We start from the raw sequence: 24,211 nt of genomic DNA, 5'->3' as shown, positions 1-24,211 counted from the left end.
TTTGATAAATTAAAAAAGTGAAACACACCATATATTAACTATATAAAAGAAACTATATCGTCATCCAATTACAATTTAACGTGTACTGATTATTTTTATGATAACTATTTAAAAATAATATTAATTAATGATGTGTTTTACACCAATGACGTATAACCGTTAAACTGAGCCATGACTGTGTAATAATATTGTTAAAAGAAATTTGTAAGCTTAACTTGGATAGTAATAGAAATTTGCTTTGCAATTTCTTAATATATAGGATTTACTTAGATAATTTTCTGTAGAATTACTTATAAAAAGATATTTTTGCATAAAATTAAAAATAAATTTTGTATAATTTAAATATTATATATTTAAGACGAAGCGGGTCCAATAACTAAAAAAGAATTGCACATGACAGTGTTTTGTTACTTTTGTTTGGTCCATGTGGAAAGAAAATTGATTACCGGGGAGTGTCAGTATCATAAAGGCAAAACCGGTTTAACCAGTTACCTGAGGGTGGAGTGACCGCAGCAGATAAAAGCAGCATTTATTAGAGGCATATATATAACCGTCCCTGGCTTGGTTCCTCTCTCACTCAACTCGCACAGAAAGAGAAAGAAGAGGAAGAGTTGGCGGAGTGAAAATGGAGTTGTTCTTCTACACGGTGTTCGGTGGTTTGGCCGCGGTTGTGGCAGCTCTGGAACTGAGCAAGAGCAACAAGGACCGAATCAACACCTCTTCTGCATTCAATTCCTTCAAGAACAACTACCTCCTTGTCTATTCCCTCATGATGGGTACAGATCTCTCTCCATCTCTTTAGATCTCGCTCGATCTCTTCCCTCTCTTCTCTCATTCCGCTCGATCTGCCTCTTCCGTCTCTCATTTCTCTATTCCAATCCCTCCAATGCTCGCTCTATTCTTTTTTTATCGCCATAATTTTCTTTTATTTTTTCCTCGCGGAGTTTTAATTATCACCGAAATTAAAATTGAATCGAGGAAGCTATTGCTTGTTTGTTGTTACCTTACGTTCTTGTTTGTTTGTGAAAATGAATGTAGCGAGAAATCGAAAGCGTTCCATGCGGATCCTGAGCGACTGGTTTCTCTCATTGTAGTGACGTGTCGGTTCTGGAATTAATGATTTCTTTTTCTTTCTTTCTTTCTTTCTTTTTTTTCTTTTTGGTTAATAGTGCATTTGTACACTGTGCATTGCGTTATACTTTGTGTTTTACTCTACTCCTTGTTTTATTTTAAACTTCGTTTTCTGATTGTAACGATGTTCGATGAGATGGTATTTAAAAGGACATTTTAATTTAGTTAAGTTATGTATCTCTTAAAGGTGTTCGTTTATTGAATTTATTTTATTTTATTTGTTTGTTTGATTTTAATCATGTTTTTCGTCATTGAGTTATGATTCTGAGGATAATGTTGTTGGTGATTGGGAAAATTAAATTCACTGAATGAAATCTGGAAATTATTGTGTGGTCGTGCTATTGTTGAAAATGTCAAGTTGGGATTGGAGTTGCTGTTTCGGTTTTTTGGAAATCTAATTGGTTGCCCTTTCTATGTTTAAAGCTGGAGATTGGCTACAAGGTCCATACGTGTACTACCTTTATAGTACATATGGATATGGGAAAGGGGAGATCGGACAACTCTTCATTGCTGGTTTTGGGTCTTCCATGCTCTTTGGAACAATTGTTGGATCTCTAGCTGACAAACAGTGAGATGATTTTTCGTTTTATTATTTTATCATGCTGCATATCTGTCTTCAGTGTCTCATGCTTCTTATCCTGAAATCAGAGGCCGGAAGAGGGCTTGTGTGACTTACTGCATAGCCTACATTTTGAGCTGCATCACCAAGCATTCTCCTCAATACAAAGTTCTGATGTTGGGTCGTATTTTGGGAGGAATTGCCACTTCACTTCTGTTTTCAGCATTTGAATCGTGGCTTGTTGCTGAGCACTTCAAGGTGAGGAATAATTGTTTGTTTTAAAGTTTATATGCTCTTTATTAAGAATATTTCCTCGGGAGATATTGATATAAGACATTCAGAAAATGCACTTCACTGACTGACTTGTAATATGGTATAAGATTTATGTCTGTATTTGCAGGGTGTATCTTACTTGAACTATATAGTGTAATTGAACTGCCACAGGGTCAAGTGTGGCGCTTATGTCCTCGTAATGATAATTTAGCTTGATTGTTTTGGACTGTAATTCCAAATTCGGCTAGTCTTGTATGTAGTACATTATATTGCATGACTTCGTTAGATGTCACTCTAAAGAGTCTAAACACTACTCAAAATATTGCAACTAAAAATTTCAAATATAGTTTGAAGTGTATCGTTGTTTCTATGCGAGTAAGTGTCTTGGTTTAGTAAATCATGTAAATATATCAATTGAGAAAATTGCATTTGGTATTTGGATTCATTAAATAGATATTAAATAAGTTTGCGGTGTTTACTCGAGACAGTTTTCAGCATATGCTACTTGTTAATAATACTTTTAATTTTGTCTTGACATCCATTTTGTTACGTTGTGTATTTATGATTCTGAATGGTCTCTGTTTTTTTTTTAATTTTAATTTGTCAGAGGGGATTTGACCAACAATGGCTATCATTAACATTCTCAAAGGCTATATTTCTTGGAAATGGCCTTGTTGCTATTTTGTCTGGTCTTTTTGGAAACGTCCTTGTTGATACATTGGCTCTTGGACCTGTGGCCCCCTTTGATGCTGCTTCATGTTTTCTTGCTATTGGTATGGCCATTATACTATCTTCATGGACAGAAAATTATGGGGATCCTTCCGAGAACAAGGACTTGCTTACCCAATTCAGGGGTGCTGCTGTTGCTATTGCTTCAGGTAGATTACGTACCTTAATTTATTTTCTCATTGTTTTTATACAATGGTTTGATGCAGTAAATTTGAACTTCGAAACTATATGCCAGTTTACATGTTATAAATGTGTACTTTATTGTAACCAATAGTAGTTGTTACTTTTTCACATAAAATATATAATAGTTGTTATTTAGCTACCTTAAGTAGAATTGATCCAGCAAAGTTATGCTTTCGCATTCCTTATTCTGTTGTCATTTATTTTATTCAACTCATCTTGTATTCTTTGTGCTCAGATGAAAAAATCGCCTTGCTTGGTGCCATACAGTCTCTCTTTGAAGGTTCAATGTACACCTTTGTGTTTCTATGGACTCCTGCATTGAGCCCAAACGATGAAGAGATTCCCCATGGTTTTATTTTTGCAACTTTCATGTTGGCTTCAATGTTGGGAAGCTCACTTGCATCCAGGTTGATGGCCCGTTCGGCACTCCGAGTAGAGAGCTATATGCAAATTGTTTTTGCAGTTTCTTCTGCTGCTCTGCTGCTCCCGATTTTGACCACTGTATGCTATTCTTCCAATATACTCTTCTCATCCCCCTAGTATTCTGATTAGCATCTCACCATTTTTGCGACATGTCTTGGTTGTTGTGTAACAGTTCTTGATAGTTCCTACTGGGGTGAAAGGTGGAAGCATCTCATTCGCTGGCTGCATGCAACTTCTTGGCTTCTGTGCTTTTGAGAGTTGCGTTGGCATATTCTGGCCATCCATTATGAAGATGAGATCTCAATACATTCCCGAGGAGGCCAGGAGCACCATCATGAACTTTTTCCGCATTCCTCTGAACATTTTTGTGTGTGTCGTGCTGTACAATGTATGTTACACTATCTTACTACTTTAATACAATGCTTGATCTTAACATTATCATATTTTTTTGTGTTTTTTTACCAAATATGTATTTTCTCTGTGCAGGTTGATGCATTCCCTATCACTGTTATGTTTGGCATGTGCTCAATTTTCCTTTTGGTGGCTTGCATCTTACAAAGGCGACTGATGGTGATTTCGGACAAGCCAAGTAAGACCCTTACACAAATTATCTGCTGCTTAAGTTGGTTCAATAAGATACCAAAGTGGATGATTGACTCATTCCATAATAGAAAGAATCGCAGGAAATCTTTTGAGAACTCAGATTCCTATTTCTCAATGATATCTCATGTTATTTCATATGTGGCTTATGTTCTTCATGTAGGATTCAGATTGAATGACTCTATGAAAATTTAGAAATAGGATTGGGATGGACAGAACCTTATTTAGACTAATTCAGACTAATTCGTTGTGTTTTAAATTTATCCCATCTGGGAACTACTGGTATACCTTTGGTTTCATTGCTCCTTCCTGAGGTTGTTCTTGCAGTTCTCTGACAGTTCAGCAGAGCCAAACATTCTTGTCTGCAAGATATGATATTGACATATTTTTGGTTAACTTGGGGAGCTTGTTTTATCTTGAAAAGGATTAATTCACGTGCTCCCTGCTTTTCTTTTATAGGATACCAATACTAGAGATGTGTGTCATTTGGCATGGCCCTATAAAAACGTTCTTACTCTGAGCTGGGATTTTTTTTTTTTTGAAACAGAAGCAACAGATTGGCAAATGAAGGATAGGGACGGCGAGTCTGAACCATTGAACATTTAACGGGTTTTTGCGTAAGTTTTGCGGAGTCACTGAACTTAAGCTACTTCAGTCTTACTAATGCAGTTTCTATCTAGGACTTTGTACGATGCGATTTGAGTGAAGGTAAACCTGATGCTCACAAAGAGAAGAAATTGAATCAACAAGTAGAAAGGACAAGAGGAGCAATTTTTTAAGTGTTTTTAGTATAAATATGGTAGTGCATTAGATTTCTATTGGGTATTACTTGAGGAGAAATCTCCGTTTTGATAGTTATGATGGTATTCTTTTGGGGGGCAGTATCTAAGTTTGTCCCGTTGGGAATAGTATATATGCCATACTATTTCTTTCTTTATCTTTTTATTTTGTAATCAAAAATCGCACTACATTTAATTAATGCATCCTTCTTTTTATCTTCCATTATTTACCAGTTTAAAGATTCTACAATTTATCCACTTTCAATTCACGAATTAAACCGGTTGCAATTAATTTACTCAAAAGGTTTTAAAATGTTTTGCCCAATCTATACGATTTTTGTCCTTCATCTTAGGATATCCTCTCACCATCGTGGACCAATGATCAGAGATTGTTCTTTTTTATAAACTATTAAATCGGATTTTGTCTGTGTCTTAATAAAATATTTTTTTCTTCAAGCCACGATACCATAAACCATCTTTTTACCAATAAATCGGTCAGAATAAGGCGTTAGGTTCTAAAAAGCTTCCATGCGTCCTGTTCTGCACAATTAATTGATTGATGGGGTCCTGAATTGTGAGGGGAAGAATTTGTTATGGGAAAGGGATTTGCGTAGCGTTTGCGTGTGTTTCGTCATGCTTCTACACTCACAATATTACTCTATGCCATTCTAAATAAACTCTTTATGAAGTCTACTTCTAAATAAATTGATTATATTTAGATGTTTTCATATTTAAGCAAGTTTATTATAAAATTTAGTCACCGAACTGTTTTGAATCAATACAAAATGTTACTTTTTGTTACTTCTTGGATCAAAATTAATTTTATAAAATTAACTCGTGCTATAATCAATTTAATTTTCATTATTCCCATCATGAAACTAAACAACACTCTAATTCTTTAATAACATTTATTATTTTCCATATCATGGTAGAACTAATGAAGGTCCTCATAATAACAGATCAAGTGATCAGATTATACAGCATATTTGCACTTGTGACTTGAGTGATTCTCATGACTTATCTGAAAAGGCTACAACCCCCAAATTATGGAAATTACTGAATACATGGATAAGTATATACATGAAATTATGGTTAGATACAAAGAAGTTTTACCGTGAACTTCACTAGTGGATTGAATACCAGAGACTATCATGTAAAACGGGTACGTTTTGCTTCTGCAGAAGCAACTTCCAAATCTCCGATGAAAAAAAGGATTTTGTCCAAAATTCCACGAGATGATCTCTCTTCAGAAAGAGAACTTTCTCCAATGAAGTCAATTTCTGAATGGCAGCTGTGACCAGTTTCTTTTTCCTGATTTTTTCTTGAACCCAGATGTCGCTGTATCTCTCCTTGGTGAACAAGATAGTAGTCAGTGCCTTCTCTAATAATCTTCAACCCCCTATTTTGTCAAACATGAAATTAAGTAATTCCCCTCATATCATACTCCTATCATTGTTGCAATAGATGAGATTATTTATTGCATAGTGCCAACTCAATTTCGGACTTGTTTGCTAATTCCAAAACAATTTTGAGACAAAAAAATGGTTTTTGTTCAATGATAAATGATTCATGTTAGAGCCTAAACTAGTTCTAGGTAGGAGGAAGCCAACATCAATGTTTTAGTTGCAAATATAAGCAAGAATTTTAAAATCAAACCAGTGAAAGTACTGGTTTGATGTTTACTGGTCAAACACAAATTATTAATAAAATAATTATAACAATTAAAGGGCACATAAGTTATCTTAAAGAAACATAATATTGTCACTTTATAACATTAAAAACTAAACTAAAAAAAACAAATTGAGTTCTTTCTTTAATTAAAATTAATTTATAGTTAATATATAAAAGTTCTTTCATATTAGCATATTTAAAAGACGAATTTAAACTCACAAATATGTCCATTTTAATTTATAGAAAAAAATTACTTTTTTTCTGTCATAAGTATTTATGTAAAACTTTATCCAAACATGCCCTATATCATAATACTTAGGTCTAAGTTTAAAAAATACACATCCATGACCGCTAACGATGACAAGTTTACATCTAAAAGAAATCACCAGTGCTTTCTTTACGCTGATTTTTTCTCATTTTAATTAAAAAAAAATTGAAATGGCGTGGTATTAAGCTCTTCTATTAAGTCTACTTTTCTGATTCTATGACCAATTTTTCTGAAAGTAAACTTGTGGTTTATAACCATTCATCGAGAACGATTTACCCGTTTTCCAATCAAATGGATTAGTCTAGTCTACTTTTCAAAACACTTTATTAGCAGTTCAGTTAATGTTGAAGAGATGAATAATGCATGTGAGTGATTATGCAAGGAGAAAGCAAAAGCTCCTCTGGCCATCATGGTCATGGCATTGAAAAGATTGAAAATTAAAACTTACACTCCAATTCGATCACAACGATCTTGCACCTCATATACATCTTTCCATGATTTTGAACCAATAGGAGCATAAAAAGCAGAATCATCTTCTCCCCATCTCTCTTTAAAAAGGTTAGACCATAGACCATTGTCTGAGCCCACGAGCTTCCACTTTCTACATACTGCACAAGTGCAAAACCTTGTTTAGTTCGTGCCTTATCCAAACAAGCTAATATAATTCTGAATCTAAGAACTTTAAGAAGTTTCAAACTACCACCAACTTATTGAAAGTTGTATTATATGGAAATTTAAACAACATTAGGAACCTCACACATCTTCCCTACCCCAAATGTCTTTCTCATGTACCAATCCCAAACACTTTTCATTGGATTCATTTCTATTTGTGTGATAAATTGGTAGACATCAAATGTTTGATGAAACTTAAAATCAAATTATCTTTTCATCACCTATCAAAACAACGATTTCGAGTGCAAAATTTGGCCAACCTCCGGATCTTATCGAAGGGAGCTGTGTAAATGTTTTGTATCTCTTGAAAAGCATGGTCACTGTTAGAACACGGCCAAAGGAACAAAATACTATATATCTCACTGCTTCAAAGTTGATTGATTAAGAGAAGAGTGGTTGAAACTGTATGGTTGCAGTACATATGACCTAGGCCAAAGAAATGAAGTCTTTTTCTTAAACTCTTCATGAATTAGGAGCTTCCAGTCTGGGCCAGGTTGAGATGACAAACCAAACGCAAAAGAAACCGAACATATCTCGACCATAATACATGATAAAGGCATCATTGACACTAGCCATTGAAACAATATAAATATATTAAGAATCTAAAATATGTAGTATTTATTATTTCACTTATACACTAGGTAACTTCAGCTTTTGAATATCTTTTACAAGACAGATACTAGTCAAATACTTGTGTATACTAAGGAGACATCTTGATTTAGGAGCACTAAGACATTTGGGTGTTAAAGTATTGATTCTTTGGAGGGAGATGCAGTAGAGAGCTTTAGTCATGAGCTAATCCATGTAAAAGATTACAACATAACCTTCGACCCAAAACATAAGACAATGAGTTTGTGAGTCAACTTTCACTCACTCTCTAAGCCAATCACCAATGCCTAGGATTCCTCACTACCAATGAGCTGAGCTGAGCCAACCCATATAAGAGTTTATCACACTACCATCAACTCAAAACTTTAAGACAATAGATTTGTGGATCTTTTTCCTTATATATTGTTCAACTTTCTATTTTTACTCGACTCATTCGTGTATTCCTAATAATATGAATGAATATACTTGGCTCTTGTAAGGACAAAAACCTTTACAAGGTAACTAAGATAGGAATATTGGATACAGGGTGAGCAACAAGTGAGAAAGGTTGCAGCCTTTATTCGTTATTTCCCCTAAAGGAAACTACACAAAACTAAATTCTTTTCCTGATTTTAATTTGATATTATCTACGCTAGTCACTGTTTTGCCTTCCACCATAAGACATTAAACGAAAGGAAGAGCCAGTGATTGACATGATTCAGGGAAAACTGAACAAACAAAACATCAGAGGATCATATTCATCTCATGATCACTTATCCAATTCAGTGGAGAACATAACAGATTATTCAAGACAATCAATATGAAGAATCGGACGAGTTGAAGAAAGTCAATTCAGATCTAATACTGATTTAAAACTTAGAAATGAATTGCAACGCCAATTGGATTGGGAAAAAAAAAACTTTTGGAAAGAGAAAAGAACGTAAAAATGAAGGAAGTGCGAGTGGGTGAGGCTGACCTTGTTGAGCAACAGCAAGATGGTAGTAATCCAAGAGACCGAATATCTTCATACATATTTCCACAGGCAACATCTCCATTTTCGACAACTTTGACAATAATCATCAATTCACAATTCATCCAACAATAACACTCACAAGTTTCGTTTCCTCGGATTCTGTCCTTGCACCGATAACATAACAGCTCTGTTTATTGTATAATATAAATATAATATTATCATTACTTTATTTTCGCGCGTAGGTATATCTTGCCATATTGGTGCTTGCTAGCTACTCGCTTTCTCAACCATCCATTCATGAGATCGCATCCTACCGCTTTAATTAATAAAAATTAGTAATATATTTTTTATACCCAAAACTAATTTAATTATTTACAAATTGACTTTGTTAGTTATTATATCATGAAGAGTAATTATCTTGTGTTAGTGTTGAACTGCGTAGAAGTTCTTCAAGTGTAATTTAAATAAGGAATATTTTTGTTAACCAATGCATCGAGCTATTAAAATAATACACGATTTGGCTTAGAGCAAAAGAATCTCTATATAGTATGCCATGCCATAAATGTTTAAGAAAAACTTGTATCACGTGTTGAATTTATCAGTGAATAATGCTAGATAAGGGGGAATGGAATATTTTTCTTCAATGCACATTATTTATTGGGTACCGATTCTTCCATTCTCCTCATTCATTTGGCACTTTAATATTATGTGCATGAAAGTAAATAAACTGATTTTTCTCCTTCTATTAGTTTAGTACACAAACAGATGCAAATGTCTCAAAGCTTGGAAGACATTTAATTATTAATACACAAGTCTCCTATTCTCTGTTGAGTAGACAAGTACACAAGTCTCAGCCACCTCCGAATACACATATACATGTATGAATTTTTAAATCTCTAACTAGCATTCCTTTGACCAAGTAATTCATCAATCAAATCGAAATATATATGTAAATAGTAGGTCAACAAAAACCCCTGGATCTTAATTGATACAAATGCTACCCCTAAAACAAACAATCTGCCGAAATGTGCGAAAGGGGTGGTGGGGTAATTAAAACGATTGTCAGCTAACCCTAGCAGAAAGCAATGGCAAAATGGATTGAATGAAACTACTAAGTTTCCCTCTCAAACGGCCAACGGTATTCTTCAATGTTTTACATGTCTTCTCAACAGGGAACTCGCTGATCTGTAGCATTTGCAGCTGCATCTCCAGATACCTATTAAGACTGGCCTCGGCAATGTTAATGAGACTGAGGGATTCATTACTGTGCATAAATTTTGTAACAAGAAATCCAGCTAGAATATGTTGATCAGCCCTCACAAGTTCTGAAATGAAATTAGGGAAAAGGATCCTTGTGAAAAGAAGCAACTGATTCTCATGATCTTCATTGTTGTGAATTCCTCTACCTGACACCAGAGCTTGTTGATATTGATTGGATAAGTTTCCAACCAAATAGCAGATATAAGAGAAAATAGTACCATAGGTAGAGTCAGTGATGATAGAAGAAAGAATTCCAGAAGATAAAATAAGAATTAATAACTCATAGTCCTTGCTCCTTGATTGAGGGATGCCTTGCCTTGTGCTATCCTCAACTGCACCCAGGCACTGCAACTGTAATTTTTTGTAAGGCAGCAATAGTGCCATCTTCAAAGCCAGAAAGCAATCAATGCTAAATGCCATCTGGATTAAGCTGCAGGCATCATCTTCATCAAGTAACATGGCATTAGGTTTTAAAGATGATTGATCAATAAGTCTCAGCACATCAGTAAACCTTGAAAGGCTTATGAATTTTCTGAAAATCTCCGCCCAACACACATGCAAAGGGTGAACAAAAACAGAGTCTTCTATCTTCTCTTTCTCAGGATTGTCTACTCCCTCAAGGCTTTCCCATCCCTCGTCCCAATCATCATTGTTCCAGTCATTTCCTCCATCAGTAGCTTCAGCAACGGGTTCTCCATCTTTCCCTGCAGTGAAAAGTCCATCCCACTCTTCCAAAATAGCCAGAAGAGCATCAAAGTGGATATCTTCACTAGCTTCTCCACACAACCCCATAAAGCAAGACACCGCCGTGTCTGCATTCAATAGATCATCAGGGGTAATTTCTATGCTAGGAGAGATTGGGGCCGCAAGCTGAGATGATTTAAGAGCAATCAAAGTATTTGTAACCCTACTAGAAGAGTCTTTGTGAGCTGGCAACGACTTGTCAACATCAGTCTCGCTCTTTCTACCAGCATAAATCAATTCATTCCATTCTTCCCATGGTTGAACATTGGCAAGTATTTCTGTAGAGAAACCCCTAATATTTTTACCTGAGATAAATTGCATTAGCTCTAGCACAAAAACTCTAACCGAACTTGGCAACTGCAAATTGTCTGAGAATTGGACCATTCTTTCCCAAATTACATGTCTAACACATTGCATGACTTTTAAGTCACCTTCTAACTTGCTTAAAGAAGACAATATATTATACAGGTTCTGGCTCTCATGGGATCCACTTATCAATTCCGATAAAACAGCTTCAAGAATATCTAAATAAAAATGAGGAAGATCCTTAGAACCTGTGCCACAATCAGAAGCTGAACCAGAATCTGATGATGCAACAGTAAAAACCTCTGCAACAGCACCAAACCCACAACCAGAAAAAATCATGGCTCTGCATAAATTATAAATTTCTGCAGAAGAATCGCCATTTAGGCCACAATTGACATAGCCACACATGCTGCCCCAGCCCTGACTAGGGGAGATGATATCTTCCATTACCAATTTCATAAAAACCTTCAGACAATTCATTAAACATTGTGGATCGAAACAACTAGTTTCTCCTGAATTTTTCTCCAAGGCAATTTCCTTCATATCATCTGTCAACCTCATCCAAAAATTCAGAAGAACAATAAGGCACTCTTGCCATGTTGAATTGTCAGGTAGGAGTCCATATGAACTGCAGAAAGGCATGATTATGGTGAAATACTGCTTCATGATTCCCAAAGCATCAGGCTGGCTCAAAAGTCTAATATACACCAGGCACAAATCATAACTCTGTTCAAGCTTGTTTATAAAGCCTTGCACATATTCAGGAGTTCTATTGCTAGAATCAGTAGTAACTTTAGTCTCCAAATCTTTCAGCAAACTTACAACGTAATACCTGTAGACATCCTGCCATGACATGAAACCATCAGGCAATGAGTCATCATACATATTGACAAGAGCTTGTACCATTTTTGACAAAGCTGACAAGCTACTTTCCTCAATACATGCATAAACTTCATCACTAAAGCACTCGAAGTTCAAACCATGTAGCCCAGCAATATTTTTGAAGTTCAGGTTAGTGATAAAAGATACATTTTTGCATTCTTGCTCGATGACCTTGTAATATCGTGCTAAGCTTATATTGCCATTTACATGATCAACCTGCACCATTGGTGATAAATCTTTGGTAGTTTCCTGTTGCAAGTAGCACTCTGATAACAAGCCATACACGTAAGCAAGACGAACTTTGTTGCACCCATCAATTGCAGGGTATACAACTGTTGAGATGGTTTCAATGGTTTTCTCACTATTACCAATTATTTCCCTTTTATAACCTGCAACTTCAGCTGTAATATCATCATTGCTCCAAGTATCAGAAACAAGGACAGCACTTAGGTAACGCAGTAGCACCTACAAAAAAAAAAGTAAACAGGTTTCATCAGTGGATTATATTACATTTTGTTCAAAGAACTAGTTGACTTAAACGCTCAAGCAGTTAAGGATTGGATGAAAACAATTTTCATAATTGAACACCCCTTCAATTGAAACACAACAAAACTACAAGTTCATACCTACTTTATACTGATACTAATACTACTTGACACTGAATTTACTAAGAGATTACCACAGCCAAGAATAAAACTTTTACAGCATCATATATAGGCCAAGGAACAAGAAGACAAATAATTTCATTGTAAGCAACACCGTTTTCTTCATGGTTTACGTTTTAATGCATTCCTGCAAATCCTCATACCTCGGTACAGTTCAAGTCATAAGTGTCAACCAACTTTAAAATGTCCTTCAAAATGTGTTTTCTTTCTAACTTTACTGACTCAATGAGAGAGATAACAACGTTCTCAATATAGATGGAATCCCTGGACAAAAAGCGCTCTGTCTCAACCCCAGGAATTATTTGTTCTAGTGCTCTGGAATGCTCAGTGAGACGTTTTTGCTCTTCTAACTTCAGTTTCCACTCTCTCCAAAATGAGGACTGTACTTTGCCCAGTTTATCCATATCGTCTGAATAAAAATAACCAAAACATTGTCTTAGTCAGTTATGTAGCAAAAAAGTAAGAAAAAAAAGTGGAAGAAAGAAATCCACAATCAATATAAGCATGATCATCAAACAACATTTTAAAATTGAAACAGCGTACAGAAAGTAAAAAAAAATGCAATTTAAGAGTTAACTACTGAATAAATATACAATTAACAGAAAATAACAGAAAAGCCAATCACCAGAACTTGGTGATGCATGCTTTTCCTTAAACCTCCTCTTCAATAGCTCCCCCCGTTGAGAAGGATCAGTCTTTAGTCCAGAGTTGTGTAGTAAGCTGTACGCCATCCCAACACTCATGATACTACAAATTTCTTGATAGTCTTTTCTTATTTTGAGTTGTTCTTCTATAATTTCTACCCCATTGAAGGCATCCACAAGATTCAAAAGATAGGAGCATCCCATTATATCTTCCTCTTCGGTGACTGGTGGCTCCATAATTGATTTTGCTAGAGAGGCAATCAGATTGTCTCTCGGGGCAAATCCATTTCTCGCCAACCAGCACAAAATGGTTACCACAGCTTGTGTTCTGATATTTAGATATTGCTTTCCAGTACTGAGTTTCTTATGATGTTCTCCTTTCTTACTTAATTCAATCAACCAAGGGAGCTGTGAAGCAGCAAAAGACAGAACTTTCCCATTTTCAGTCAAGATTGATGCCCAATCAGTTCGATCTCCAATAGCCAAGGTTTTTGCAACTATGGAAAGCACGTCTCTGGTTTTCTCAAGATGAACATCCTGATTGCCAGCACCAATACCATCAAACTCCTGAAAACAACCATTTCCATCTAGGATATTTTGAAAACTTTGATTTGGAAGGGAGTTTAAAGACGAGCCTTGTACTGAAAATTTGGAAGGATTTGTCCCTGTTGATATCATCAATATTTCACATTGGCCTTGCATATCTAGATCTTTCCATGCATGGAGAAGCTCACCAATAGATTCGTCATCACAGTGGCTTAAAGCAAATCCTAATAGCTGCTTTCGAGAGTCCACATCCATATTATCAAGGGCAGGGCCTCTTGCAATTGCGGCACATAAATCCCATATGGTACCATGTCCTTTTCTGGCCAAACCAAGACAAAGATCAAATGCCAATTGTAAATCACCAGAAACTGCAGCTTCTCTAGCAATAGCTTCCTCAACGGCTGATATGTCATCAGCAGACCTCAAGCCAAGAAGTCTGGCAACCTCAATAAGTTTATCAACATGAAAATATGCTCCACTTTGATTTGTGATTGCCATTTTTATAATTTCCATAGAATCTTTTATTTGCCTGAATTGCATGGGCAGAATGTTCACTCCAAGGTTTGGAAGTTGAACAGTAAGTGCATCAATAATATCTGCCTCTGCCTTTACATTTCCACTACTTGGATATAGATTAAGACATTCTCTGGCCTTCCAGATCTGGAATAAATTAAAGCAACATAATTAATCAATTCATGTAGTTGAGGATAGGTTAGCATAAACATAGCTGCTTATAGAAGACTATCGAGAAGAAAAAATGGTCTTTTGAAGTGACTTAGAAGACAGTTAACAAGAGCATAATATATATTAAACTCTCTGGTTTCAATCACTATTGTAAAGTAGGTAAAAAAAGAAAAATCTACAAAAAAGAATATTTTGCACAATATTTCTTACATCTGAATGCATGGTTGTGATAACAAGATGGATTATTGTGAGAAAGGCTAACAAAGATTTCAAACATTAGATGTTACAGAGAATAAGCTGTTAAAGGCAATCTTACTTCAGAGCAAGAAAGACTTGAAGCTGAGAAAAAGTATTCCCTAGCTGCTTGAATGACAAGGTTTTCAGCCTTCTCAGAAGCCAAAGCAACTGAACTTGTACCCTTCAAGTAATTTCTTGCAAGAGAAAACTTCCCAGCTTTGAGCAGTCCTCTGCAAAATTCAGTCAAAATATACTCCAGGTCCAGAAAAGGAAATGCCTTTTCCCTCAAGTACTGCATATCACGCCACATACTGGCCCATTCACTATCTGATCGGCTTGGCTGTCGACGAATAAACTTAGAAAGAATAAGACGTATAATTTGTTTTACACCCTTTTCATCCAACTGAGCACCTAGGAAAAAGTTTAATGGCTTTGGGACCTGTATAGATCCATAAAATAACATGGTAAACACAACATAGCAACAAAACAATAGTGACACAGACATTGGTTATACAAATTTGGTTGGGCATAGAGGTCCAAATACCAACCTGGTAAAATGCCAAAAGCCTCCCAGCTTCAATGTGACCTTCAGCAATTTTAAGTCTTCTCTCAAGGTCCTCAACTTGAATTGCACCATCTGTTCAATAATGTACTCATAAATAGATTGGAACTAATGCAACTGAATTAGCCACATGAAATACACACCAATTTGCTCAACACATGCAGGCACACAGATTTGCAGAATGTGTCATTGGTAAGTTTTGGGATTAAAATGATATGCACACCTCACCTTAACAACACGAGTATATGTCAATCAAATATACAATACAGGCAGCAAAACAACATTGAATAACAGAATTGCAAGCATAATTCTTATCCACACAACACTGAATGACTACAACAAGAAAAGCTATTTTCAGAACTGGAGACACTACAGTGAAAGAAAATGCTTAGGCAAGAAACACTTCACATAATTTTGTGTTCCAGGATCTAACACAAGGAAACTGACACAAATTTGTAACCACACAGGACCAACAAAACAGGATGTAAATTTCCAAAAGTTTATTGGAAGATTAGCATGGAAAGCTACAACCATTTGAAGATGTTTGGGTTATTTTTCTTTTAAGATTATTAATCCACATATCTGAAAAATATACCATGCACATTTCAAGCTTTGAAGGAGGATAGGCACAGAAAACTATATTCATTACAAGACATTTTTTTCTAGTTTTAATATTCAGGAGGGTGGACGGCAGAAAAAAAAAATCTTTTCAAGAGTGAGGAGGCAAGTATGACCTTGAATCCCCCAAATGTCATTAGTGCACTAACATTTTTTATCAAGGATGAGATGTAAGAGTGACAAGAAAACCTATGGTGAATCTGAAATGGTGCTAAATGTTGGTAAGCAGGTAGGTGCACTAGATGTAGTGGTTAAGAAACAACAACGGCAGGGCAGCATATAAGACGCCCTGAACTTTCATTTTGACCTTGTTGATCCTTAAACTATGTGTATTAGATTTAGATTTAGGTAATTAAGGGTAAAATTATCTTAGACCATTTATGACTTGATTTAGATTGAATCTACTATTATTTTTATTTTTAAGCCAGATTTCTTAGTTAATTATTTTCCAAATTAAAAAAAAAAGTGATAAAAACAAAAATGGATGCTCAAACTTTTATTGTTTTCTTCATGCTCATTGCTTGCAAAGCTTCAACCTTCGCCATCTACCAGATTGCATAGTGGATCAATGCCCTAATCATAATTCCAAAAAATGTTTGTCGCTTAATTTCAAGATCCCATCTTTAATATGTTAATGGTTGTTGGGATTTCTTTACAAAATGTTAGCAATGCCACTTCAACTAGAGATATGGTCAAATTATAGTATGGACATTCCTTGCAAAGCTCCAACCTTCACCACCTACTAGATTCCACACGAACAAGTCCCAAATCATAACTCCAGAAAATGTTTGCCACTTAATTTCACGAGCCCAACTTTAATGTACTAATAGACATTGGGATTCTTTACAAACTATTAGAAATTCCACACAACTAGAGATATGATCAAATTATAATATATAAGTGGGTGCAAACCTCATCTTATAAGACAGTTTTGTGAAGTTGAGTTAAGTTTAAAATTTACTTTCTAGGATGGTATCAAAGTTTATTTTAGTAAAGTTTATTGGATCTATCGTGCCATTCGCTATTGGATAATTGGACACTATCAAACCACCCACAAATATTTATTCATGCTTGAGATTTTCAATCTTCAACATGAGAATTTGTGTTAGAGATCTCATATCGACAAAAGTGATTAAATTATAGTATAGAAGTGAGTGCAAACCTCACCCTACAAGCCGATTGTGAGGTTAGACTTAAAGTCCACTTTTTAAGACAAACAATCCCCTAGTAAGATTCCCAAATTCACCAGCCAATTGCAGTCTCATGACCTACACCTTGATGATCTCATCCCCCACGTATTCATGAGTAGAAACAAATGACAAATTGTGCATTAATATGCACTGAGCTAAGGACTTGGTTGTGAATTTCAGTTTCCATTTCTTCTTTGATTTGCTAGAGAAGAGCCAAGGTGAAAAGCATGTAAGAGGAATCCCAAAGGAGAATTAGACATTGTCCTAGAAAACAAATTTGATCTCTAGAATTCCCTCTTTGTTTTACTGACAATTTCAAAACTCAGAAGCAACCAGAATTCAAGTGGATCTGGTAGGAAGATCTTGTGGCTATGCTAAGAATTGGGTTAAAACTAGAAATGTGAAACTTGAAAAATGTAAATTGTTGTGTTTTCTTCTTGCCTATACTATTAGATGCTTGGACCTGATTACTATCAGTTCCCCCTTCTTGGAGCTGAACCTTGTAACCAAGGTGGTGGGGCATGTGATGTGGTGGCATTGGCAAGATGGATTGGATAGGGATTGCTCAGACTAGGAAATCCAGTCCAAATGATCTGGATCATCAAATTGGTTGAGTTGGAGTTTGGTGGATGAATGGTAGGAGGGGTAAGGTGGAATGGGGGTTTTGTAAAGGGACCAAAAGGTGATGGTCCTGGGCAGGTGTGGGTGGCACCGGGAGGGGGAAGCTAGGGGTGGGGGGATATGTGCATGTTTGATGTGGTTAAATAAGGGATGAAAGTGGTGTGGAAACCAAACCTATGGTGGCAGTAGTCTAGGAAGTAGATGTGGTGGTAGTTTGTTGTAGAGTTGAGTTGGTCAAGGATCTCAGTGAAGCAGGTTTGGAAAGTTTCATGGTGGGAGTCAATGGACTATTGTGTTGTTGGATGTTGTCTAGCTGTGTTTGGGAGCAGGGAAAGCCTATCACTGAAGGTTTGGAAGACTTCTACCATGTCCCTCTTGCAGTGTTTTTTGGAAAGCATATAGATGCAATGAAAGCACCAAATTAATAGGAAGAACTGCCAGCTATGCTAAGAATTAGGTTGAAACTAGAAATGTGAAACTGGAAAAAAGGTAAGAACGTTGTATTTTCCTCATGCCTATACTCCTCAAGCAGCGAGGCTAAATTAATACAAATGGTTCCATGGATTTGGACTACTGGAGCCCTCTAGGGAAAGGCAAATACAAGAATTAAGACCCAAAGGCCATTAAAATAGCCTAATATTTGAGACAATCTTGCAGTCATCCTGGTGGGTTGTAAATACACTAGGGCCTATCAGATGTTTGGGTTGATTACTACTATCAGGCTCTGATTTTGTTTGGGAAAAATAATGTGAAAAGATAATACAGGGATTTGTTTTTTTATTTCATTTTTAGTTTAATAAACATAAAAAATACGGGAAAATGGTTAAAAATAAACATGGACAAATTAACCTAACCCAATGTCAGGATCATTCCAATGTTAGCCATTTAACTCCTAGTTAACAAAAAAAAGAAACTATTGTAATAAAGCATATAGTTTAAGGATCAATAAAAAGTTAAAGGTGTCTACTTGCTAAAAGGTACAATTTAAGGAGCCTTTATACTCTTTTCCCTTTTTTTCTTTCAGCTGTTGTAATGAAACCCGAGGAAAAATTGATGTGCAATAAACAAGCCACGAAGAAATTATTAAAATTACATCTCATTGTTATTAAGAAATTAGATACGCCCTAAAGCCAAACTCACCATGTAGTTGAGGAACTTTAGATAGTATAGCAGCCATAATACTCCACTTTTCTGTAACTGTGGACAAGTATATGCATTGCAAAGCACAATCAACAGCTTCAACCTCAGTTTTGAAATAGTTATTACTTTGGAAGTTTCTGCACCCTTCTTCAATTACCACCAAGCATATGTCCAATTTATTCTCTCCAGATGTTTCCTTCAACCATCTGACTAAAAATGATTCCTCTATATTTCGATTTGTACAATCAGAAACAGGAACATCTCCGAGTAGCGATACCTTGTGAAACTTTTCACACATAAAAGGAATGGCTCTATTGTGTAACCTTTCAGTTACATTTTCCTCTTTCACCCCCTTTAGCATAAATTTAAATTTTTCATAGTCTGACAATTCTACCCACTTGGCAAGATTCATGTTGAAGCACAACTCACTATCATCATCATTGGAATAAATAATTTCATTCAAGTATAACACATCCTGATGGAACGGTTGTAATTCAGATATGCCTTTGCGAATGGCAAACTCAAGCAGGCTGAGGCAATTATCCAGCTGTCCACTAAAATCATCCATCGCTCTAGCCCTATTTGTATACCAGTTTGAGAGCTCATCAATTGATGGCCAAGGAAATCCATGGAAATGCTTAACAAAAGGTTCAGTTTTGACTTGTATTAGAATGTCATGGTTTTTAACTGATGCATTGATGAATTGAACCATCTTCTCACATTCAACCCAATCATCTTGCCTCACAGCAAAACCAGACGGAGGAGACCTCCCAGGAAGAAGCTGCCCATACATTTGTACGGGAACTGTTTCTGGGATGGCAGCAAAAACTTCCAACATAAATAGAGACAAAGAATATGGATGACGTTTGAAGAGCAAGTTTAGTGCTCCAATTTTTCCACTCTCAGCAAGTGATATGGCAGCCTCATTAATAGGCATAATGCGGAATTTGCTATATTCCTGCACAGAAAACCTGCAGAAAACTGTGTCAATGAACTTTGAGTCAGTGGAAACCATCAGAATTATTGAGCAATCATGAATGATCAAATATCCTATCAGTCATTCATTCTAAATCAATAATATGGTCATATTTTGGAATTATGTTTTATATACACCTCTTAAAGTTTTGTTAATGTGCAATCATTTAAGTATATTGGTATTTGTAACATTGTCAACAAAAAGAAATAAATAGACCAAAGCACGTTAAAGTTTTTAAATGTTGCAATCACATCCTGAAGTTGAACTTAAAGAACTTAACATTAAGATTTAAGAAAACATTAACATAATCCAAAATTTCAGCTTAAAGACTGTGATTTTCTTTTGTATGTGTGTATGTGTTCACCAGTGAACTAGAAACAAACTGAGAAAATAGATGGTAATGAATTTAACCTAATTAACATTTATTTTGACAAAGTACACATCTGTAACTTGCCTGCCCATGTTTATTCCAAGATATGTTTCCAGCCTGTCTCTAAATTGTAAGATTTGAAGTCTGGCAAATCGAACATTCCATACTTTACTAGAATTATCATCATCTACTACAGAGAATTTATGATGGTCAGTAATGCGTAGACCATAATCTAGCAAAGCCTTCACAGCATCTTCTGTCACTCCAATTCTATCAACACATTCGGAAAGTACAAAATCTTTATCCTTAATATTTGATAAAAAGCTTTTTATTTCCTTTACTCCATGGCTAGAATTCAACCACTGTGACTTCAGAACTTTGTCTTTATCCAATCCATGACTATCAGCAAAATCCAGAGCAGCCTGATATTTTTTCTTGCCAATCAGTAAACTATACATTTCAGGGACAGACTTCTCAGTAAATGAAACAAGGTGCCAAAGCAATCTAGAAAGGTGAAACTGATTAAGCCTATCTTCAATTATCCATTCTGTCTGATGCAACTCTTCTGTTGATCCAAAATGCGAAAGATCACCTCCTTCTTTTGATGATTGACTCGCTAAAAAAAAAACAAAACCCTTATATTTCAGTGCTCTATCTAGAACAGGTAAAAAATATGCATGATCCTCTCCTGGAACTGTAGAACAATTAAGGATGTCAATCAACGTAACCACACCATTCCTGTTTACAATGGCAAGGATATGGTCACACCACCAAGTAAAATCCATAACACCCACACAAAATTTGTTCACTCCACTTGATAAATTATCAGACATTGGTGAATCATCTCCTTCTCCCAAGACAAACCGGGAGAGTGTGAGGCCTTCTTTGTCCAGCCTAAAAATATGCAAGCACCCCGTCAAATCTAGAGTAGCAACGAATGAAGCCTGTGGTGAGATTAGCACCTTTGGATATGTCAGTAGACCTCTGTAATCTTTTGGCTTTAAATATAACCCCTCAAATTGCAAAGAGAACAACTGCTCCAGTTCTGTACTTGAATTCCTCCGCAACAGAGAAAGATGGCTAGATCCTGAAGATATATACATAAGTAATCAGTGAAGAACTTGGACAAATAATGTTTAGCAGATATTAATGACTTGTAGAAACTCTACACTCCATTCTCCATGTTCCAAAAACACTTAAATACTAAAAGAGGAAATATTGTCAGAGGATATAATGGAAGTACAGGTGTAGATGATAAAATATGTTTTGAAATTTAAAACAAGCACATAATATAAGTTCATTAATGAAATTACTCCATGTCCATTAACCAAATAAAAAATATAATCTTCCATGTGTATTCTAAGGCATGAAATCAGTGAAATAATCTCTTCCAAAATTAAACAACAGTTATAAAATCCTATTAGGTGGATCGACTGCATGGATCAAACAATGCCAGAATGTTTTACTGTGAATCATGTTGATAGAGACCACTGACCTCTAACTCTAAATCCTTCTTAATAGTTTTGATGTAGTTTTTTTTAGTCTCCCTCTGGCTCTACTGATAACCTCCACATAGCCTACTCTCCTTACATGGGCTTCTATTAGTCTTCTCGACATATTCTTAAGCCAACTAAGGCAAAATTTTAGTTTATAATACAATCATTTCTAATCCTATCTTTCCTAGTAGGTCTACTCTTCAAACCCAACAGCCAACTTCTCAAATTATATTTATTAATGACAAAAAAAAACTTTCTTTTGCTACTGAAAATATTTATTAAGATATTCCCTTTGTTGCTTTGTTTTCCCCTAGTAAAATTGCTGAAATGGATCAGTTGAAAGGTTAGCACGTGACATTAACAGAAACAAATATTCAAAATCCATCCACATTTCCTGCATCATCTTTCACCATGTAGAAAGGGAACCTTCTTCCAGTATCAGACCAGCAGTCAGAAGTAAAAGAGAGCTTACATTAATTTGTGTATTACATAATAATGCCCGGCTTAAATTCAGAACCCACACTTACAAAACATAGAGAATAATTGAGAAAATAACCAACCAAAAACATACATACCAGAGTTCTTGTGAACAGCCACAAAAAGGTTAAGTTCACTATGGTGGTGAAAGCAGAAAATATTGTTGCAAATAGGAATCGTGTGATTAGAAATGTAATTGGGAAAGGAAGAGCCACTCTGGCCATGACTGATCTCAATTTGCTGAAGCAAACCATCTGACGTAACAACGGAGAACCTACACCTCAAACAGTGCAACATTTCAAACTGACATTACATCTCCTACGCCAAGTAGTTCTCAACAATCAACAATGTTTTGAAACAATTACAGAAGGGCCATATTTTCGAGATCAGCAACAAAATAATCACATTCCCCATTCCTTGAGTAGTATATAAAAACATAGAAAAAGAAAAGAAACTTACAAGTAAGACTCGCGTGTATCCCTATCGATATCAGAAAAAAGGGAAACAAGAGGAGAAGAGACTTTCAGATGTTTCTTCGAGATTTCAGCGACAACTTCGCCGCTGAATTTGATAAAATAGAGTGTATCAGAGTCGTCCGCAACTCCCAGAACTTCTTCATCTTCAGACCAAGTTCCTAAACTAAAAGTACCAAGGCTAGAACCTAACGAACCAATTGCTTATCAGAATCTAATTGCGTTTCCAGTATTCAGTAGAAAACAAACATCAGAGAGAAATTAAATAAACAAATAAATAAATCTCACTGGTGAAAATGGCGCATGGATTTTGATAGTCGTCCTCTTTACTAAGAATCGTTATCCGATTTCCCGCGGCAACTGCGACGTGTTTGGCTGTGGCGGAAACGAACAGCGACACCAATCTTCTGAGTCTCTTCGGTTGATTGTATTCAGTCCATTTCTCCTTGAGTTGGCTCACACCTTCAGGAAGGAACATTAGTTGGATCGAAACAACAAGCGTTGATCAGGATTGAACGAAGTCAAACAGAAGCCTAGAGTTACCTCGAGAAGAAAGCAGGGAGAAGAAGGTACCCTTGGCGCTTTCGTTTGCCTGAAATGGAACAATGGTGAACGAAAGCAACGAAATTAGAGCGCAAATATGGAGAGAAGAAAGAAGAGAGAGATGAGAGTGTTACCTGTTGTTGGAGATGGTGTTGGTGTTGGTGTTGGTGTTGAGGAGGGCAATTGGAAGCGTGATGCCGCGTCTCGTAGAGCGCCACCTCCATTTGGAAATCGTTACTGTATCTTCTCCAAAACCCCACACCTCAAAAGCTACACCGCATTCGAGTAACAAAGCTCAGAGATAGATTACTTCCGTCTTCCGTTCCGGTTCATTCCCATTTCTCGATCATCGTCACTTTTTTTGTTCGGAATATGCAAATTGGGCCCTCGCTGTGCAGATCCCATCTAGACTGATTCTTCCTGCACCTCCTATGTTCTACCACCATATGTTTTTGTTCCACCCCCATAATTTTTTTATTCCAAAAATGTCCTTCTGTTAAAAGTTAAGTAATTTACATTCTGAATTTAATAATCTGAAAGTCTTTTTTTCAAATTCGTAATTAGATTATGTAATTCGGAAACTTTTTTTCAAATTCATGATTAGCTTCCGAATTATACAATCCAAAAATATTTTCTAATACAAGATTAACTTTTGAATTATGTAATCTTTTTTCAGATTCATAATTAGTTTTCAGATTACACAATCTAAAAGTCTTTTACGAGATTAGTTATGGATTATGTAATTCAAAATATAACTAAATTACATATAAAATATATTCTAAATTACACCATCCAAAAATTATTTTCGAATCTAAGATTAACTTTTAGATTATGTAATCTTTACCTACTTTAACATACTTTAAACAAAATTATCAAGTTCGTTCATAGAATCAATCAGTTTATCAATTAAAAAAATTCATTAAATAAT

General features: G+C 35.7%; 3 protein-coding genes across 4 annotated transcripts; 1 reads left to right on the top strand and 2 right to left on the bottom strand.

The window, feature by feature from the left end:
- The first annotated feature begins 547 nt into the window (after nucleotides 1–547).
- On the top strand, nucleotides 548–4,903 carry LOC137823110 (uncharacterized). Its single transcript, XM_068628234.1, has 8 exons — nucleotides 548–776; nucleotides 1,555–1,699; nucleotides 1,780–1,948; nucleotides 2,571–2,841; nucleotides 3,111–3,376; nucleotides 3,471–3,686; nucleotides 3,785–3,887; nucleotides 4,446–4,903. The coding sequence occupies exons 1-8, from the start codon at nucleotides 626–628 to the stop codon at nucleotides 4,502–4,504; spliced, it is 1,380 nt and encodes a 459-aa protein (XP_068484335.1). The 5' UTR covers nucleotides 548–625; the 3' UTR covers nucleotides 4,505–4,903.
- Nucleotides 4,904–5,568: 665 nt separating this feature from the next.
- LOC137823109 (uncharacterized) lies at nucleotides 5,569–9,164 on the bottom strand. Its single transcript, XM_068628233.1, has 3 exons — nucleotides 8,853–9,164; nucleotides 7,065–7,224; nucleotides 5,569–6,076 (listed from the first exon to the last, which is right to left on the bottom strand). The coding sequence occupies exons 1-3, from the start codon at nucleotides 8,929–8,931 to the stop codon at nucleotides 5,827–5,829; spliced, it is 489 nt and encodes a 162-aa protein (XP_068484334.1). The 5' UTR covers nucleotides 8,932–9,164; the 3' UTR covers nucleotides 5,569–5,826.
- Nucleotides 9,165–9,621: 457 nt separating this feature from the next.
- Nucleotides 9,622–23,710, bottom strand: LOC137820157 (MAG2-interacting protein 2). 2 transcript variants are annotated; one of them, XM_068624019.1, is made up of 12 exons: nucleotides 23,418–23,710; nucleotides 23,284–23,332; nucleotides 23,029–23,202; nucleotides 22,727–22,928; nucleotides 22,366–22,541; nucleotides 20,379–21,381; nucleotides 18,949–19,919; nucleotides 15,366–15,454; nucleotides 14,897–15,256; nucleotides 13,332–14,556; nucleotides 12,850–13,115; nucleotides 9,622–12,506 (listed from the first exon to the last, which is right to left on the bottom strand). In XM_068624019.1, the coding sequence occupies exons 1-12, from the start codon at nucleotides 23,505–23,507 to the stop codon at nucleotides 9,912–9,914; spliced, it is 7,200 nt and encodes a 2,399-aa protein (XP_068480120.1). In that variant the 5' UTR covers nucleotides 23,508–23,710; the 3' UTR covers nucleotides 9,622–9,911. The 2 variants fall into 2 exon arrangements, with proteins under 2 accessions (XP_068480120.1, XP_068480121.1); XM_068624020.1 differs by lacking the exons at nucleotides 22,366–22,541; nucleotides 22,727–22,928; nucleotides 23,029–23,202; nucleotides 23,284–23,332; nucleotides 23,418–23,710 and having other exon boundaries at nucleotides 20,379–21,188; nucleotides 21,257–21,380.
- Between the last annotated feature and the right edge of the window lie 501 nt (nucleotides 23,711–24,211).

The sequence above is a fragment of the Phaseolus vulgaris genome, chromosome 9 (assembly GCF_000499845.2).
Source record: "Phaseolus vulgaris cultivar G19833 chromosome 9, P. vulgaris v2.0, whole genome shotgun sequence".
Taxonomy (NCBI): Eukaryota; Viridiplantae; Streptophyta; class Magnoliopsida; order Fabales; family Fabaceae; genus Phaseolus; species Phaseolus vulgaris.
Note: the sequence above shows the minus strand (reverse complement) of the source record. Positions and strands in the feature narration are given on the sequence as shown.